Source organism: Prionailurus viverrinus, chromosome C1, assembly GCF_022837055.1.
Source record: "Prionailurus viverrinus isolate Anna chromosome C1, UM_Priviv_1.0, whole genome shotgun sequence".
Taxonomy (NCBI): Eukaryota; Metazoa; Chordata; class Mammalia; order Carnivora; family Felidae; genus Prionailurus; species Prionailurus viverrinus.
The window spans coordinates 65,780,749-65,801,714 of record NC_062568.1 but is presented as its reverse complement, the minus strand read 5'-3'; the positions used below and the strand labels follow the sequence as shown (position 1 = coordinate 65,801,714).

At 41.3% G+C, this 20,966-nt stretch overlaps 1 protein-coding gene across 1 annotated transcript in view; it reads right to left on the bottom strand.

The window, feature by feature from the left end:
- Positions 1 to 1,665: 1,665 nt before the first annotated feature.
- The window catches only part of DPP4 (dipeptidyl peptidase 4), a 79,164-nt gene continuing 59,863 nt past the window's right edge, over positions 1,666 to 20,966 (bottom strand). Inside the window, exons 20-26 of the mRNA XM_047873595.1 lie at positions 19,648 to 19,842; positions 16,845 to 16,899; positions 16,158 to 16,257; positions 13,717 to 13,781; positions 4,613 to 4,685; positions 4,277 to 4,350; positions 1,666 to 2,776 (exon numbers count right to left, since the gene is read on the bottom strand). Of these exons, the coding sequence (XP_047729551.1) occupies positions 2,675 to 2,776; positions 4,277 to 4,350; positions 4,613 to 4,685; positions 13,717 to 13,781; positions 16,158 to 16,257; positions 16,845 to 16,899; positions 19,648 to 19,842 (664 nt within the window). The 3' untranslated portion in view covers positions 1,666 to 2,674. The remainder of the gene's footprint in view (positions 2,777 to 4,276; positions 4,351 to 4,612; positions 4,686 to 13,716; positions 13,782 to 16,157; positions 16,258 to 16,844; positions 16,900 to 19,647; positions 19,843 to 20,966) is intronic.

Here is a 20,966-nt window from a genome sequence, read left to right as displayed (position 1 = left end):
GAAGGCATGGAGGTATATCATCCTTTTTAGCAAGGTTTCCAAAAATGTCCATAAATAATTTTCAAGTGACTTTCTAAAAATCTTGAGCAAAACGTAAAAGCAAACTCTGGATCTGTAGAAGAGATGTGACTATCGCTCCTTTCCTTTGGTGTATGTGCTGCTCCTGGGCACTGCTGAGCTCCAACAGGTTGTGTGTGATAGGAATCTTAGCATCCGTGCACCTGCTGAGGCTGCAACTGTCAATGGCAGGCAAGTCTTCACATTTTGGTACTGCACTTCTGTGTGTCTCCAGCTTAGCCTCAGATGAAGTTTATCTCTAAGTTATTTGTCAACGTCTTTACCTTCTTTTCCCATAAGCCAATTTAAAACTCTTATTGGAGAGTAACTCTTGCCCTAGGAGGGCCAAATGAAATCTACTTTAACTTTTGTAACCCTCATTATATGAAAGATACATGCTAGAATTTTTTATTCTTTCTGAGCGCCAGAGAAAACATTTAACATGTTTAGAAACTACTGTTGTACTATATCAGATGTTACACAGGGGTCTTAATATCTGTGTAGTATCTGATACTATATAACACCTACTATTGTATAAAATAGTCTTACTGATTTCTGTAAAATATCTGAGATTGTGCAATATCTGATGTTAACATCTGATATTGCCAAATGGTCTGAATATCTGTACAACATCTGATATTGCACAATATTTGGTTTCAATTAAAAGAATTTCTACTTGTTTTTGTGACTATTAATTCAGTACAGGGTGTGGACATATGATCTATGACTACTGTTTCTAGATATAGAGCTCTGCAGGGATTGGCCCATTCATGATGATTGAACTCTATTAAGAAATAGAATTATGACAGGGGCTTTATAGGTTTGAAGGTCAATTTATGTCTCTAATGGGTGAGTGGGGTTTGAGACTTAAGGTGAAGCTCTTCAATGACATGGTCCCGAAGTACAACTGAAGCTGAATTTCACAACCCTCTGTCCATTCCTATGTGTGACTCACTGGTCTTATGTTGAATTGATAGATTTTTTCCATTTCTTCTACTTTTAGATTTTTATGCTGGAGCTCACTCTGAGATAACTTTTTCCAGCAAATGGTCTGAAGCTAAGTCTGAGTTCGTAAAATCAATTTTTTTTAAATGAGGCCATTTTGCAGGTAACGGAACAAAAAAAATCACATTTCCTCAGTTATCTGTTAGGCTAAATTCAGCATCTGAAATCTATGCCTTCATTAATATAGATGTGTCAGCCACAAATAATTCAACCCTTAAGTAATTGAATTTTTTCTTAACCTATACTGAGATGATATTGTTGATGTTATTTGTTCCTATAATATGAGCGTCATCGTAGTTTCCTGGAATAAAATTATAAATTACATAAAAAATAAAAATTATTTGGGTTTTTCAAATGCTATGTATGTGTGTGTGATAACAGAAATTATATATGTATTACATAAAAACCCTATGAACTGCTTAATTTAACACATTTTTATGTATCTGGCTTTTTTTTTTTTTTTTTTTAACAAAAACTGAACTCTCTCCATGTTTACAAGGCAGTCTGGGATAACAAGCAAAATAAACAAGAGCCTTTCTGGATAAGCGTGTCCATATGCCAGTGTGGTTTAGGTCTCATTCAAGACACAAAATGCATTACCTCTGAAAAAATGAAGGAACATTTATTCGACGACCAGGAGAAATTCCACAGGATGTAGAACGGGAATAATAATACATCACTTTGCGGTTTATTTTCAGTTTTTAAAAACAAGTCCAAGGAAGTTAAAATCCCCTTTTAATTAAGACGCTCAGAGAAATGACATGAGAAAAACTGATGCAAGGACTCCTTCAAGTTAGAATATGTGATACAAATATTTTCATCTTTTAACAGGGCAAGCTGATGTGCTCACATCTCAGTTCCAGGCTGCCTCCCTCAGCAGGAAACATCAGTATTTTATGAAGCCCGTTGGCAGTACTTTCCCCTCACCCTTGCTGTGCTTTCGTAGCACCTGTAGCCATAACCAGCACCTGCGGGCCTTGCTTTGTTGCCAGTTTCCTTCTCATTTCTTTGGAGTCTATTCAACTGCTGTGGTTTTACTTAGAAGTCGGTGCTTGCATTTATGATTTCCTGAGACTGGTTAAATAATCTTTCTCAGAAAACCGTGCCCATCTAGCTGTGAACAGCTCTCCTCCAAGAGTTGCTGACCGTAGTCTGGTCGGGTCATTGGGCTTGGACTTGACTTCCCAGCCATGCCTCCTCACTTCTTTCCCTAACCCTCCCTCTCTCACCCCCGCTTCAGGGACATCACTGCGTTCCCTTTAAAGAAGAGAGCACGCATGGGCTGGTCCAGTTAGAAAAAGATGAACGCTTCCCAGGGAACCTATGCAGAGCTCCCATACGAACAACTCCTAGTTGTTTCAGCAACTGATGTGGTAATGATTTTAAATAATAAACAGAAACAGACGGAATACTTCAAACTTGCGGAAGGTAATAATCTGTCATGAAGACAGAAGTCCCTTCTTAGGGCTATAGATATGAAATTTGGGAACAAGAGTAATGCTGAATTTCTCGATTTGCGTGTACTTTTTTTTTTCCACGATCATCATAACAGTGCAGCTTTGAGACAGAACAAAAATGGCTTTCACTGAGGTTTGGCAAGCCGTTTGAGGTGCTAAGGTAAAGAGAAGCATTGTTTTATGAAGTGGCTCATGTGGGTGTATATGTGTTGGTGGGCTGGGCCGCTGGCAATTCCATGGTCTTCGTCCGTATACCACTGCAGAGGAAGAAAAAGGTCAGAAGTAGGAAGCCAGTTGTCTCCTTTTTTTGTAAAAAAAATAATTCAAATAAGCTCTCAACAAGCATACATAGAATTAAAACGTTATTTTAAGGATATACACATGTTCTAATGAAACTATCCAAGTCCATTTTAAGATCTGGCTCAAAGGCCCCAGAACCACCTCATGCATAGGAAAGAATGTTTACCCCATTAAGCACACTAGTTTTAATTAAGTGTTATCAAGTGTCAGATTACTCCTACACTGTAGTGAGAGAAACGATATTAGAATAAATGAGTTTGTTAAAAGCACTCGTATGCACTCCTATGTTACCAAGGAGCTAGAAAAATCTATTTCAATATTTCATATATGTTTAACAGGAGGTCAAAAGTCAAATGTATTATTTGCAAACACACTTTGATTTTTCACTGGAATTTTCTATCTGTGTGTCTGCTATTTATGAAAGAGCTGACCCGAGGCAAAAATGTATCAATTCATCCTACATTAAATAAGTGGGAAGTCACTACTGGGCAACCATAGAGTATGGAGACATAAATGAACTTTAAAAAATTGCCTAATTAAAGCATCGTGTCTCTTCTTTGAATAGTAGACAAATAAACATCGACCTCTTAAAAGAATCTGACCCAAAAGATATATACCAGGTTTGGGGTTTGTTTTTTTCATTTGTTTGTTTTTGGTATCAAATAACTGCTCCACTCTGTGAACTGATCACAGAGCAAAGGGTGTGTGTGTGAGAAGACAGTGAGGGAAAGCAGGTTTTCTAGTGGATACAGGCAAGAAAGCGATTTACACAAAAATATTTAGTGTAACACACACATACACGTACATATAAATATACACACATACATACATATTTATACGTTGGTTATATACACACACAGTCTCTTTTTCCTTCTTGACCTGAAAAGGTCTATTGCAGAAAATGAATTTCACTTAATATCTAGAAGCATCCTTCTATATAGACAACAACAGCTCTAGCCATTTCCAACTCCACAAAACAAGCCTAACTGTTCATTACCTGTGGCTGTTCAACAAAAGGTAACGCAGCCGTGCTGATTATTAATGTCCCACTGGTGTTAGAAAGGCTAGTAATACATCCTAGACAGAAATGAATTTCCATACTGGAGCTGAGCTATTATCATGCTGGTTCCACTTTAGAATTAGTCTGCCACACATTTACTAAGTGATTACTTTTGAATCAAAACAGGGAGACTGAACAACCACATGGATAGGAGAGCAGTGTTTTGACACTCCCCAGATATGCAATATTGTGCGTCTCAACCCCCAAGTCTCTAATAGTATCGAACACTACTCTGCCTATGGCTTTAAGGATATCACTTCCAGCTTCTTATTGGAAAAATAAAAACCCTTTTAATTCTGTCCCCGTGTCCTGGGGCTGCCTGAGGAGAAGGAGCCCAGAGAGGGGCAACTAGACCCCACCAGCAAGTTCCCTCCGTTTCCACCAAGTTTTGCTGTACCATTGCTTGGAAATCCACTCCGGCATCCACCAGGGCTTTGGAGATCTGAGCTGACTGCTGAAAGTGAACGTTATCTGCAGGGAGAGAAAGGAATCATAAAGTAACTAATAGCAGCTCCTTTTCTGATAGGAAGGGTGGGAAAGGCACAAGAAGAAAGGGACTATTTGAAGTTCTAGGACTTAGCATCCCATTTAGCCCAAGACAAGTGAGTTGTGGAAAGCAACACTGTTTTATTGAAGTAAATGTAACAGTCTTGCCCCTCATGCTTTTGTTTTGTCAGTAGTGAAATTGCAAACCTGTCTGTGATACTAAAAAGTCTAATTAACTGAAACTCACCATCTGCTGTTCCATGAATAAGGAGGTACTCAACTTGTTTAAAATTTTCAGCTCTGCTCATGACTGTTGAATTCTGGAATTGGGAAAAAGAATGTCATTATTCAAAAAAAGATCTGCCATAAACTGATTTTTCACTTCAGTTTACAAAATAAAATGTTTTCAGCTGGGGCCCCCTTTGATACAAAATATAGCAAACCGATATTTAAGCAAATGCTGTCTCCATGCATGGCAGAATGCACAGCATGCCCTGTGCCTGGGAGACAGGACTGGAAAGGGAGGATGTCACATCTTCCCTGCACACGCAGGCAGAGGGCACCTGCCACCAGGGCTGCAGGCAAAACCCCTTGAGTCCCAGATCCCAGATTGGCTGTGTCCTATGCATTAGCACAGGGCAGAGTCTCATATTAGCAATGTATGTTCCATGGGCTTATGCTGTAGTTCAGCCAAAAAGTGTATTGCCATGGCAACCATGTGTCACATGGTGCCATACATGCTACATTTCAAAGAGCCTGTACATAGCATTTGCAACTGAACATACTCTGCAATATGTCACATGAACTTTGGTCCACATTGCTAGGCAATGAATGAGGAGCAAGTATTACCTCTTTTGGAACAGATGTTTCAAGTCTAGGCAAATGTAACATATGGGAGGGGAAAGGGGTGAAAAAGATCAAGAGTGGCCTCAGAAAATCAGTGGGTTGTTGTTATCTGCCTCATTCTGTATTAGGGAAAATCCTGCTATTGGAGCAAGCCATTCCCAAATCAGCCAGAGAAATAGGGCAAAACATTGAGAGGTTAGCTTTTTGAAGACTGGCCTCAGGCAGGCAGGACTTCTAGGTTGGGGGCGGGGCCTTCATGGTCATCTTGTCTTGGTTTGGGGACATTTACAAAGCTGGGATGAAGGTACAAGTGTCACACAGACATCCTAGTGCCTTTGGGAGGAGGGTGAGCTGGAGTTGGCTTCTATTGTCTCCTTATGGGTCGGACAGAGGAAGGGCCAGTCGTCTTCCCGTAGCTTCAAAAATCATCCAGCTATGTCTTCAGCATCTCGGGAGGTCAAAGTCAACGTTACGAGTGCCAAGGTTTGTATTCCACAGACATCTTTGTAGCTAACACCAGCTTCGTATTTTTTGATGGGAACCCCGATGGTCTGGCAGGAAGGGGATGGGGCTAATGTGAGAGGCTTTGTGTTCTATCCCGTTTCAACATCGGTGAGCTGTGCACCTGGAGGCATGCTGCTCCCTGAATCCTGTTTTCTGTGAAATGGGAATATTTGTAAAAACACTGCTCTGCTCAATCCTGCCAACATTCCTGTGAAAGAGGTCTGTAGAAACCCTCCTTTCTCCATGGAGGCTCCCAAATTCAGAAGTGAGCAACTTGCACTAGGTTACACCTGTAGGAAGTGTCCGCTGGGCACGGGGTCTGACGGCGGAGGCTTTCGCTTGCCTTGCCGGGCTGAGGCCACTAAAATTCCCAGCAGCTCCTGATGTGGTCTTCCAGCAGAGGAGCAGGGAGAAACAGGCTGTTAAGTGACGGTCGTGGAATCTGTAACGCGCAAGGACACCGGGTATCCTTCGCGCTGGGTTCCCACGCCTTCTCAGGCTGAACTAAGCGAGAGGGAGCTGGTCTGCACAGCCCTGCGAGACTCGGCAGGCGTGTTTTCCCACGAGGCCGCTGATGCGGAGCCCTGAGAGGTTTGTTCTCGCCAGAGAGGGAAGGGTCGAAATCACTCTCCCCGAAGCACAGAGTAGGATTCAAAGCTTGAGGAGCTGGAGGCTGGGGCTTGAACACTGCCCGCGAACAGGGAACGGCCGTCCCGTCGGTAACGGGAGCCCCAGGCCCTGGCGCTCCCGTCGGCGTCCCCCTGAGCAATCCTTGCTGCCAGCCCTGCTCATGCCCGGCGGCTTCCTCCACCTCGGGCCGCCCCCCATGAAATCCAGCGCTCTGCTCACCCACAGCGCTCAACTTCGCCGCCGAGACCTGACCCACAGGGACAGCCCCGGCACTTCACCTCACCTCCCAAAGCCCCCACGGGGCCTTCCTGGCTTGGCAGCGTGAACAGCAAAAGCTGCTCCCACAACCTCCACGAGCCATAAAACTGAGAAATGTCATTGAAACACGGAGTAATAGTTAGGAGACATATAAATACGCAGGACAGTTAGCAAGGAATGTGATAACTACTGGAGTTTGGACCAAAACAGTTTCTGGCTGCCTTTTTTTTTTTTTTTCTTAAATGGAGTGAATACAGGCTGAAAGAAGACAATTTTTATAAACAAGTAAAACCCTGAGCCTAAGATAAATGTTGTGATGTACACACTGTAGCTGTGATGAACTAGACATGGTGAGAAATGCAACATACTGAGAAAAAGACGAAAACTGTGATAAAAGTGTCATGATGCAAATTGTTTTACATTAACAATATTACACTACAAAGAAAGAAAGACAAATACTTTAATGCGGCAAGAGAAAAATAAAACAAAAGCTTCCCCTGCAACTGGGAGGTAGGTGTGCCTTTTCCATGCATGGTCCCCCTGCTCCCAGGGACAAGCCTCAAGAGGGGCCTCCCTGCTCCAGGTGGACGGCTGGGCAGGAGCCGGCGGCCTGGAGGCCCACACCCACTCTCAGGCTGCAGAGAGCCTTTCTCCCCCTCCCCCCCCCCCTGCCCAAAGTCGTGGCCGCGTCACCCTCGCCTCTGGCACCACGGATCATCCGCTACTAGACCCAAGAATCCTGGCTTCTCAATCAAGACAGACCCTGGGCTGTCCCCTGTGTGGGACACTTGAACCTGTGGAAGGCCTCGCCCCAAGCCAGAGAAAGAGAGGACATGTTCACTGAACATGTGGTTAATGATCAAAAATAATATCATTGTGCTATTTTAACCCACTGGGATAGGATAATCCCCATTTGCCTATCGATGGCAACAGAAATAGCAAAGGAAATGGATGACTAAGTTAGAAGCCGAATAGTCTATCACCAGCTACTAAAAAGGAAGCTCAGAGTGATAAACGGGCGAGGATGCAATGGTGGTGCGGTTGGCACTCTCCCGAGGCTAGAAACTTCCGGAGAGCCCCGCTGTCAGCAACAGTCTGGCAAAACGAAGTGGGAAGGATTGGTCCAGTGGCTGTGCCGATTCCACAGCATCTCTGTGAGGAGCTTTTCCTTCAGCCCTAAGAAGAACCATCTGTAGCTGCTTGTTGGATCATGCTGGTTCCTCAGTCACCTTCCAACAAATACATCTTTGTATTTTTGAAATAAAGAGAGAGCTGATGAGAACGGGGAAGGAGTGTAAGAAACAGAAGTTCTGACAATTTGAAGCTACCCTTTGTGCCATCGAGGAACCAGAAGGACAGTCTGCTTCCCGAGGATGACGGTGGCAGTTGCCACATTTTGAAAGCTGACTTCGCGGCAGGTGCAGGTGTATCATTCAATCCTGTCAATAACCCTGTGGGGTAGGCTTGACTATCCCCATTATCCAGATGAGGAAACTGAGGCTCAGAGAAGTCAAGTAATCTCTCCAAGCTCATACTGCTAGTAACAGTGGAAGTCAAATCTGAGTACAGGTCTAACTCCAAAGTCTCTCCCCTTAGCGTTATGTCCCAATGTCCCTTCACATCCCAGCCAGCAACTCATCACCATTTCCAGATTTCTGTAGAAAAAGCAAACAGCCACTGGTCTAACGGCCAGCCAGCACCTCAGTGAGCTATTACGGGCATACCGACTTCCTCGATGCATTCCCCAGCTTGCAACCAAAACCTCGTAAAGAGCATGAACTAATGCTAATTTGGGAAGCACCATTAACGCCACAGAAAACAGAGGCCACAGAAATGTGTTAAGGAAAAAAAATGAATTCAACCCGCTCTGTCGGATGTTTTAGTTGTTTACGTCTATCAAACAACTGTATCCATGAGATGCCAAGGAAAGAGAACCCATCAACCCGACAGGGGGCCCTACCTCAGGCCTCACCAAGCAACACTGGCTTCTTTAAAGATCACACAGCAGTCAACATTTTATCAGCACTCAACAAACAAGTTAAGGTTTGGCTTAAATCTGAAGGTCTCTCTCCCTTTGGCATATTCTGGGATAATAGAACAAATGTCAAATCAGTACAAGATGGCATATTTACAAAATTGCACCCTGTTTTGCATAACCTAACGATGCAGCAGTTCTTAAGGATTGAACATTTCAAATCTGCTAGCAGAAGACTGCCAAATCTATGACTGTTTCATACACTTGCCAAAAGCCTATCAAATTTTGAGCAAAATGCAAAATAAATCTCCTCTACAAGTTAAATCAGTCCCTTCTGTGTGTTCCAGGCTGCCCTCTTCTCTTGGCAACAAGGCTCAGGACTTGGGCCCCATTTCTCTTGCCCTTGATCTTCTGCCTCTCTCTGTGCATACTCATAAATCCATTCCCGCCCCAGTCTATGTCCTGCCTTACAGGCCACCATTTGGCCTGCTCTTCCCACAGCCCTGCCTCCATGGTATCTGTCAGTTCCTCCAACCTGCTTCACAAATCCCCAGGAAACCAGCTGTACCTGCTACTCATGTGTGTGCTGCCCTGTCTGCCTCGTCCCTCTCTGCAACCTACGAAGAGAGTGTCTGCGGCCTCCCTCTTTATTTCCGAAATCTTTCTTTATTGGCTTCACATAAGTGCCCCACCCTTTCCCACCCCTCAGTCTCTATATGTATGTAACGTTTTTGTGCCTCAGGTTCAGTGTCAGTAAAAGGAAGATAATTAGAGCACTTATCTCAGAGAACGTGAGGGAGAACTGAACAGAATAATCCACGTAAAGACCTTAGAAGAGTGTCCGGCCATAGAAGCAAGCACTGAATGAATGAGTGAAAACAATGAATGAAATAAATGAAACTGGACGCCCCTACATACGCACACCATTTGAGAGGGCTTGGGAGGGAAAGGTGAAATCCTAACTTCTTGGCCACTTCCTTTCCCTGCCCTACATGCTCGGAAGCTACAAAATTCCTGGGGCTCATCACAATTTGGAAGCCGCTGGTCTTTTCCACACATAGGGGGTACTCTGTCATATTTGAGTTCATAGTTTATTACCTACTCTCTTTTAATTCTCTTTGAAAATTTTGTGTGCATGCTTTATCTCACCAACAAGTTAATAAACTTCTGAACAATTAAAATACCAGGCACCTTGAATGGGTGAGTGAAAGTCTACCACATGTTATTTTTTTAATAGGTGTGATTAAAAGACCTATGACTGACCATATGAAAGACCACTCATCAGTGTTAGTGAGAAACATACTCCTCAAGGTATGGCTGCAGCTGCAATTTGCTTTTTTGCCAGTGGGGCTGAGGGTTTTCTCATGGCCTGTCTGAGTCCTTTGCTCAAATCTGTCACCATTTTGGTCTGCTGTGGACTGTAACTCACTGTTTCAGTGAAAAGATGTCTCCACAGGCTTCACTGCCTTTAAAAGTGCTCCTGCCTTGCCACTTGGCAGTAGGTGGGTGATTATCTACAAAGGGTCTTAGGGAGTCACTGTTTGTATCACTGCTTTGGGTCTGAGCCTTAGTCCTAGGGTCTGCTAATCTATATGGCAGCTTTGTAAGAGTAGGGAAAGGAATTCCTTCTGGTTCTATGCAGCCCCAGAGGTGCCTGTCTTAGTGAATGGAGCGTAGACTGCTTTTAGAAGTGCACAAGCTGAACAACTATACATGGCATCCCTACCTGTTCCATTTGTGTAGACAAATGGTTTCTCAAATTCCCTTTCCTAAATCATAAGTCGGACCTTTACTTCATACAATGTGCTTCTCTTGGTGATGATGTGGATTTCTCTAAATTCTTCCAAATCCGGGTTATCAATGACCTAATAATGAATCCTTTTTCTCATTCTTTTTAAATTAAAAATCGTCTTCTCTAATAAAGGCTATAATAATCCTGGCTACTGATTGATGATTCATTAGCTGCAAATGTAAACAAAGATCAGGGACTTGCTTATCACACACTTTGGTCCTTCCTGTCCTGGATGTATTGAAGACAGTCTGTGGGTCAGACTAAATGGGAACCATTTTCAAAATATCTCCTTCTGACCCACAGACATGCACAGGGTACTGAAAGCCTCTAAGGAATTGTCTTCTTTGTCTTTTCCAAAAGGGTGGGAGGAGGGAGGGAGGGAGAGAAGCAGAGAGAGAGAGAGAAATAAAAACAACCTGGGAAAGAAAAGTAAAAGATGGGGTCCAGAGGGGCAGCTGGGGCCTCGGAGGAAAATAGAATCTTTGAATGTATTCTTGCCAGAGACAAAAGCACAGGCTTATTTAAAAAACAAAGGAGGGCAGCTTTATTCTAAAGCCTGCTGTGCACCAAATATAGGCACTTAGATTCAGCTCTCCACACTCTGAGGAAGCAACTTACCAGGGTGGAAACAATTCAGTGAACGCCTTTGCCTCACTTTCCCTACACACCTTAACTCTCACCCGCCCAAATCATTCCTCTGAGTAACACATTGGGAACCTTTAGCGCCCTGGTACTGGCAGTTTTAATGTGTCCATTGCCAGCACTGAATTTTGTGCCAAGAAAACTCGACTCCTGGCGTGGAAGGATTAAACAGTCCTCGGGTGCCATCTGTACAGTGAAGTGTAAGAGTGACTCTGTGCACCCAGTGTGCGCGTGTTGCCATTGGCAGTGGGAAGGGACTTCTATTTACATGACGACCTCATGCAGCGAACACCTAAGGGGAGAGATGAACGTGGTCACCTCGGGGCAAGCAGAGGTGAGGAAGAGCGGGATCGCTGTGGGAATGAGGAGCGTACAGGAAAATCCGGAGAACGACGCAGGATGAAATGGTAGATTAAAATCCATCATCCTAGCGGGGGAGGGCTGGCCCAAGAGGAAACGCCCTGGTGGCTGATGTTCCTCGAGGGAAGTTAGGGTAGGTGGCGTGGACTTCCCTAGACGTCAGGGTTTGGACTTGACCCTGTGCTTCTAGGTTCAAAGACTTGTTCAGAACGGGATTTTTAAAATGAACTTTTGACTTAACATCCAGCAGATTCTAGAGCCAGGGTTAGGGTCCTGGACAGTACACCTCGGTTCCAGGAGTTTTTAGTACTTTGGGATACTTTGGAAAACCCTTCAGCAACCCAGCAAATACGCCATACCGTAAGCGTCCTGGTCAAGTTACGGACAAGAAAACTCCAGATGGAAAATGAGAGAAGTGATGGAGATATGCAATTTGTGTAAGAATTGTTTTCCTTCAAAAAGTTCTTACATTAAATCAGGCAAGGTTTTCGGGTTCATATTGGGTAATCTAAAGAACACAATGTCCAGTAAAGACTTGAACAGTTAATAATAGTGCTGAGGGGAAAAGGGACTACAAAATAACCATGAATTCAAGATAACCTGAAGAGTAAGAGATATACGAGAAAACGTCCTAAGAGCCAAAGGGGATGTCAGTCCACTGGAAGAGGAGTACAGATTTCCTAGTAAATGGCTATATAGGGGCAATGACATTCCAGGCATAAGAACAGAACAGGGAAAAGTCCAGAAATATTCAGAGAGCAGTGACCATTGCAAGCGAACTAGACCACTGTGAGAAGGAGGCTGACCACGTGGTTAAAGACTGAGGGTTGGATTCAGCTGAGTCACACAAAAGATCCATGAAAGTGTTGTATGTGAGAATGTGAGGATTAATCTCACACCTCTTTGTGGTATAGACTGGAGTGTAGAAAGACAAGCGAAGGGGACACCAGTTGGGTTATTATTACAAAAGCAGGTAGTCATGTGACAGCAGCAAAGTGGTGCCGAAGAAAGGAAAGGATGTCTACAGCAGCTTATCGGATGTGGAGGAGACAGAATGGGAAGAATTGAGTCCAAAGTATTAGGGGGGACAACCAGTGGAAATGGGGACAACCTGACTATGGGACCGCTTTGCAGTGGAAGATGATTTGTGCATGTCACATTACAGGTCGTCACTTTCCTATCTCGACCGAAAAACAGATGAAAACACACACGCAGGCCCAGACACAGCCACACGCTCCTCCCTGCACGGCCTCTGCCTTGAGCCTTCACAAATAAAGCACAAAGGGAGAAAACTAAACTGTGTATACTTAAGTTGCAAAACTCAACATTTGAGTTTTATTGTGTTTTGACCACACGGATTCAGAATCTATAGCAATGGCGGCACCTTACAGAAATGTACAAATACTGCTCAGAAGCCCGTGTACAGAGACTTGTGGCACAGATGAGAAATCTTGGTAACTTACTCCTCTTTTTGTTTTTTTTGCTTTTTAATTCACTGTCCTGAGAAGAGTTTTGAATTTCCCTCAGAGAATGTAAACACGAGATGATTTACTTTGTCATCTGCAAGTTTTGGCGTTTTCAACAAACGTGACAGATAGACTCAGGAAAGTTTTGGAAGGGCCCAAGTGCCACACAGGTCCCTAGACTTAGGCTAGCACTCCCGGCGACACCAGTGTGGCACCAGAGACAGTGCTCTGGCTCCGCCATGGCATCCACACTAGAACAGGCCGCTGCCAATGAGCATTGCTTCCGGGCCACATTCTAAATGCTACAGCTTGTCTGAAGAGCAACCTGCCCACTTGCCTCCCATCAGCCAGCCATGTTGGATGCTATTCAGTAATGTGGGTTCAAGGGCTTTGCAGGGCGTTGCCCAACTGTACCTACTCGTCACCTATTTTACTCAAACCTGGTTCGAACAAACTGTACATAGTTGGTATGAAGAAGAAAATCATAGGCTTGTACATACATCTTAATTATGATAATACCATAGACATTTTAATATATAGCTAAAGGTTTAGAGAGTCTTCTGGGCTCTAAAGGAATATGTTGAATTTGACATGTTTTCTAAATGAAATTTTTATAATTAAAGTAATTATCTGGTGTTGCTTTGTATTTCCAAATGAATGCATATTGTGACCTATATAGCATACGATAAAGACTGTAATTATGCAGAATATAGTAGAGGAAGCTATTGGAGTATCTCTAAACCACCTGTGTTATTTCTTTTTAACAAGAATTTTGTTGGAAATAAAAAATATATATTTTCTAGAATAGATACACTTAAAAATGTTCTTAAACAACTTATAAATAGGTTATAAAATGGATCTGGTTTCTCATCTCTTACCTTGTAATAGTCAAGGTTGTCTTGTGGAGTCGGCAAACCCATGTAACGTTCTGTATACACTGAATCTGTGATGAAAAAGAATTCAAAATGCTTAATTCACACAACAAAACGTTTCTTCCTTTTATTGAGTTACTTTATGTGCTTTCACATGTCTTAACTTGTGCACAGGTCTACAGTATCCCCCTCAGGAGTGTCTCCTTGAGATCATTTTTATTGGGTGTGTTAATACAACCAGACACACCTGCTCAGACTCACGTTTCTCCACACTTAGCCAGAACCAATGAGGGCAGAGGGAGATCAAACTAGATGATCTAAAACCCAACCAATAATCCATCTGCAGAAAAATCAGATGGGAAGTGCTACAAGGTAAGGGCTCTTTACATTATCATCTGATCCTCTCAAAGAATCTAAGTTAGAAAGTCACTTAATGCCTCAACTGTCTGGAGTTTTTGATCTTGACACAAGCATATACCTTAATTTCCTTTTGGAAACCCCTTATAATGTTCACTTACTAGTTGCTTACTTAAATCATATTTTTTTTGGCAGGTTAAAATTCACTATAATGAAAACAAAGAATTCAGGTATCATTTATTTGCTATATTTCCCTGTATTATGTCAGTTACTCCAACACAATGCACGTCAAACATTTGTTTTCTCTCATTTTGTGGTGAGCCCTCAATTTTGGTATTGGAACAGTTGTGTACTGTGAAATAGATTACATTAATATCTGCTGAAATGATGTAAGCAATTTTATCTATAAATATGGTTGAAAACAGGGTGCATATATATATACACGACACTCAACACACACAACCCCCCCCCCCCCCCACACACACACGACAACAACTACCTCAGGTAACATTCTAACCTTTTTTAAATGACTGGCACTGTAGATTTAAAAACTATATTGATAATGAGTGTTAGTTACTCCACATGTGTTCTTTATGTTTTTCCTATGGAGATCAAAATATTGTCCTCCAAAATAAATAATGGCAATATTTTATCATTTTGATTAAAAGGAATACAGGCTATATGTAATTTTACATATCTAGAGGACACTAATATAGAAAATATAATATTTTAAAGATGTTTTAAAATATAAGATCTTCATAAAATGCTCATATATTTTAACATTTAAATATGAATAATTTAGGTTGTACATGTGATGGAGGGGAAATAGTCTTTAAGAACAAAATAAATTTTTCCTCAAACAGCAGAAGACTTCAGTTCTTGTCCTAGAACATAATAACCCTTTTTTATTATGTTAATCAGGTTTACAGGTGTGAAAAGTTCTGAAATTTTAATGAGTATATTTTAAATGCATAATACAGTTGTAAACTTCTACAAATACATCTTTGAAATACCATTTATGTATTCCTTCTATCTGATCTTTGAATAAAATTGTTCAAATTAATACATATGTAAGAATTCTAGAATGTTCCTACGTCTAGAAAGTTGGGTTGGTCCATATACGTTTAATGAAGCTCTCTTCTTATTAGACTTCTAAACTCATAAAGATTGCTTCTATTATTTTATTGGCCACCAGAGGTCTCCAAAAACAGGCTAAGCAACAGAACAATTAGCATCAAATAGGAAAGGTTTCTATGAAAACAAAACCGTTTGTATATGGACTAAGTTGTAACTATGCTTTCCATTTTTTTAACATAAAGATAGCAATATTTTATTTATTATTTATTTATCTTTAATAAGACAAATCTCTTGACTTGGGCTTTAAAAAAGGGCTTTCCACAAGATTGGTACTACTATATATTGGGGCCAAAAATATTTAATAAGCATATTTGTTACCAATGAGTCTATCACATAAAGGATTTGAGATGGGGTCTGAAGAGGTGAGGAAAATAATTCATCTTCTCACCACCTACCTAGTGTTCCAGTGCTCACTCCCTCCCCCTTGGGAATTATGATGCCTTATACAATTATTTTCTGAATGATGAAAAGGAGATCCTAGAGTGGCTTTCATTAACTTAGAGACAGTGGGAAAAAGACAAACCCCCTAGGAATTTCCCTGTCCCTGTTCTCCTTTTCCCACCTAAAGAGCCCTACTTATATCTGACCTTTACTGGAAGAAAAATAAATACATGCTTCTTTTATTCTGCTATTATGTGAAGCCCCCAAATTCAAAGCAGAATAAAGATAAGGAAGGGTTTATCTGCAGAAATGTAGCATTAGGGATGTTTTGAAATTTGGAAAACAGTATTTATTGATAAGTAAATGTGTGGATATCAAATAATATCACCCAGGCTTTTGATATTAATAGCAGAATAAGGGAGACCATTTGATTTTAGATATCCATAAAGTACATCTACGATGAATCAGCTTATTTCCTGGAGAAACATTGAAACTCAAAAAAGAATGGTTTTGTCATCGAAATTTTAAGGTCAACATTCCGTATCTTTTGGTACCTGATAGTAATTACATACCATAGTACTCCCACCGTGAGACAGGCGCCACGGCTATTCCACACTTGAACACACCACTGCCTGCTCCCAGGACCATTGAGGTTACGTACCCTCCATATGACTAAGGAATGGAAACGGTTATTTTTATGGAGGTAAAGGAATTCAGGACATATGGTAAGCAAGTCACAGTTTCCATATTTCTCACATCTTTATATACTGTTCCTCTTCAGAGATAGAAAGCATGGTAGAGAAGGGCTTAAATTGGCCTTAATTGGACAATATCTAAAGACTACACTTTCAGAGCCCTCATCCCGTTTCTTGATAGGCCTAAGGGGGAAAGGCATCAAAAGTTTGCTGGATACTAATTAAAGAAAACAAAATCAATACACACTAGGTCTTTACTGACTTTGACTCGTGAGGAAAATCTCCCTCCTTCTCTGTCTCCTACTCTCCCTTCCTCACCATTCTACTTCTTTCTCTTTTCCTTACCTCCCTCACCTCCCTCCTTGATCAGGATAAACAAAGCTGTATGCCTGACCAACAGGGACTCACTGCCTAGAGATCGAAGACATTTTACTTGGATCTTCTTAGATTAAAAATACATGATTTCCATCTCTAAATATTTACATGCCAAAGGTAAATTATCATGCTCTGGATTATATTCACCAACTATATGCATACAGATTCATTAACCAAACAACTACTCACCCAGCCCCAAATTGCAATCCGTTTGTCGTCCACAAATCCCATTTTTGAAAATTGTCTAAAATACATGGAAGAAGTCCATGAATTAGCACGGCTTTGTGTGTAGAAACTAAGATAAGTGCACAGATAGGAAACCCTGCCATTTGTTCTCTGTTTCATCCTAGTGGAATCTAAGATTAATCACTGCCAGCAATCAAATAAACACCTGAGAAGGATGTCTGTCATTTTAAACTCAAGGGCCAGACGAACAAGGTTTACTTTTGTTGGGGGTCCACAAAAATTTTCTGTGTGTGTGTGTGTGTGTGTGTGTGTGTGTGTGTGTGTGTGTGTATGATTCACAGAAAACAAATCCTGGCAGTTTTTTTCACAGCTTTATATAAAAATTTGCAGCCCAGATGCACTTTTCTTTACATAATTGAATTTAAATCTCTCCAGATGTTTTTCAGTTTAAGAGAGGATGCCCCCACCATGGAGAGATATAGAGGCATGGAGAACATCTGGGTGGGGCTTAGAAATGTCTCTGGGCCCCCTACCTGAGAACTTAAACACCATTCTCTAAATAAATTCCTTCTTATGGTGGGTGTTGATTAGTTAGCTCAGCACCCATTAAATAGGAAGCAATTTTTCCTTGATGAAGTAAGAAGTCTTTTTGCCACTAAATTGTGTTCAGAATTGGTATCGAGGTAAAGAAATGAGAAAAATGTTTTATGCACCCTCTTCTTAATCTTAGCCTTATATCAAAAGGTAATTTGTGTCCTTTCAGGAGAAATCTAGTGAATGGGACTCTTTTAACTTTGTAGTATTGATGTGGGTTGGGGACCCTTACATTGACCTGTATGTGACTTGGGAGAATTTTTGTGTTTTCAATTGTAGATATATGCCTTAGGATGCCGAGTTAAGCATTATTAGCAAAAATTAAAAGTAAGTAGTTTTCAACTCATTATATTCTCCCTGTAAACTTTTAAAACTTAGACCACATATATGTATGGAAATGTCCACCAAATCATGAGTGTACAAGTTGATAAGCATTTACGGAAATTAGTATATCCTTAAACTAAAATATAGTGCATTACTATCCCCTGGAAGCCTCTGGGTCATTTCTCCCTTTGCAAAAAGAAAACATTTCATTTCATGTTCAGGATTCCAATCTGTACCTGTTTTTGAACTTTATATAAAATGGGTCATGCAGGATATACACCTTTTTGCCTGGCTTCTTTCATTCAAAAGCCTGTGAGATTCATCTATGTATGCTGTTCTTTTCAGTCACTGAAATAGTATTCTGTTGTATAAATACATTCTCATTAAGTTTTTACTTTTTATTTGTTTAAGGTTCATTTATTTTGAGAGAGAGAGAGAGAGAGAGAGCGCGCGCGCACACACAAGCGGGGAAGGGGCAAAGAGGAGAGACAGAATCTCAGGTAGGCGGTACCATCAACTCAGAGCCCGAGGCAGGGCTGGAGTTTCACTGAACTGTGAGATCATGACCTAAGCTGTGATCAAGAGCTGGCTGCTTAACTGACCGAGTGGCCCAAATGCCCCTCATTAATTTTTTTAAACTGGAGATGTACATTGTGGACACCCAATTCTGTAATGTTGGATTTGAGAAGCCATGGAAACTCTGCCCTCTCTCACAGAGGATCAATTTGGGTAAACATTTAGATTTAAAATATCACAGCATTACTCCTGAACCAGTTCATCCTCTTTCTAATCTAAACCTCCCTTTCTCTCTTTTTTACTTTAAAGGAAAATAGCAAATCATTAACTTTGGTGTAAGAGACTTACAGATACTTATTAAATTTTCTGTCATCTTCTCTTTGGTTGTTCCTTGTTTTTAAAGGCATTTTCTTCCACCCACTTATTCATTCACAGTTTTGCTGCATTTGCTAGTTTATGATTCCACAACATTGTTTTAAATCAACCACTTATAATGTCTCCCTAGACATCCATGCAGTTGGTTATAGAACCTCAAAAGACTACATTTCCCATTTACCAGTTGAATGCAGCTGTATGTGAGTTGGGAGACTGGATTCGAATCCTGACTTCCCCTGGCAAATTACCTAAGGTGCTGCAATTTTTTTATACCTGAAATATGGGGTACAGACGCCTACCTTGCAGGGCTGCTCTGCGGTTCTCATGACAATGCAGGCAAAACATTGCCCATGTTACATGTGCATTACATGGTGACCATTATTCATGATTAAAATCTCTCTTAAGCCAGATCATGTCTATCTATGGTCCCGTGACTAGAAAGCACGAGAATGAGATGTGGTTCATACTTAATGAAACCCTTATAATTGTGAGTGAAGATGGCTTTTGCTCCACAATTTCCCCCAAATGGCGAAGTGACCCTCATCCAGACTGTAAGAGCCACTCCTAGGACTTCATAGCTGTCACGTGTAGTGTAGCTTCTTACATTCTAAAGGAACACTGAACTCCTTCACTTGTACTTGACTACAGGGATGGCTCACTTGTTGAGTTAGGTGTTTCCTCAGGAGTGCATTTATCCCTCAGTTTGTCCACGTATTAGTTGAATTTTGAGTCTCTGTTCCTAGAGGGTGGTAGCACATATACCAACTATCTTTCTACAGTCACACAGAGGAATTTAAGAGCTGTGTCTTCTTTAACCTTTATATACATCTATAATGACATACATTTTTAAATAAATGTGATTATCTTCATGAAAATACACCCCAAAGATGAAAGGTGCATCCCAAAACACTCCACATTCTTTACACTTTACAACTTGGAAATATAAATTGAGGGAGGAAAATCAGATGATCTTAGAATTCATCTCCTAGTCACTCACCTGGCTGCTTCAATTTGATCTTCAACTTCAAATGTTCCCAGTCTTCTGTTGACTGCGTGCATGATCTTATCTCCTTGGTAACCACTTCCTCTGCCATCAAAGCTAGCTACGATAATGTTTTCTGTGCTTGCAAGGTAAGTAGCCCAGTTGAGTCTGAAGATAGCGTCTGCTTTTTGACTACACGGGCCTGCATATCTGTGAAAAATCCCAAATTGTTAGCCTTTGTGGTTTTTCTGAATCAAATGAGGAGTGCTTATATTTCTACTCCCTGTGGACAATAAGTATGCATCTTTCCAGATCATGAGCCTGAAATTGTGCCAGCCACCAGGGTGCCCACAATGGTCCCTCTAAAACTTGGCAACATGACTATAATGGCTGTGTGTTTCCTTCAAAGGTGCCCATCAGTATTATCTTTGAAGACTGGTATCAAACACAGACTTCACAGGCCAACATTTTCTAAGTCGTATGTTTCTTGGAAATCAAAGAAATAAAGACTTAACAGTTGGGACAGGGAAGTTGTGTTAGGAAAAATTAATGAGAATGACAATAAAGGCAGCTTTGAATATATCCTTCCTCCCTGGCTTACCAACACTTCTCGACTACAAATGTATTTCCTAGGCTGGAACTTCCTTAAGGACCACTTTGGTGTATAATATGCACTGTTTTCCCCGCAAACCCAGATGGGGTTGCACAGTAAGGCCACAAATGTGCACGAGTCATTGTGGAATGGGCCAAAGTATGAAAGAATGCTACTCCTTAAAACTTCAAAGGAGAAAGAAGTAGACTGTATTGAAAAATGGGCATGTTGTTGTTCAGCATTCTACTTATTAACGTGTTTAACTCCCACTCCCAAACAGCTGGTTGCACACTTTCCATCAAGCCCTCTCATTTCCATTTGTTAATCAAGACAAGCTCCCGATAGCTCCTTGCATCACATTTAAATATGTCATCTTTGCACGATCTACGAGACTCCTGGACCCAGACCTTCTCCTATACCTCTCCCTCCAAGCCCATTTCTCCTACTGATCTGTTCACTGTCCCCTCCACTACATGCCTTTTCTCTTCCTAGTGAAAGAAGTCAAAAGAACTTTGATTTTAAACAAACATTATAGTACTTTAATTTTAAACTAAATATTGTAACATTCTAACTTTAAAGAGACAAATGCTCTCATGCATTTCTTGGGTGAGCAAACATTTTTTAACAACGTGAAATGATATTAGATTCAATGATATTAGATATGGTAGAGTAATAGCTTCCCTTAATATTAGTTATGTGTCAAGTTACCTAACCCACTAAGATTAAACAACATTATTTTAAG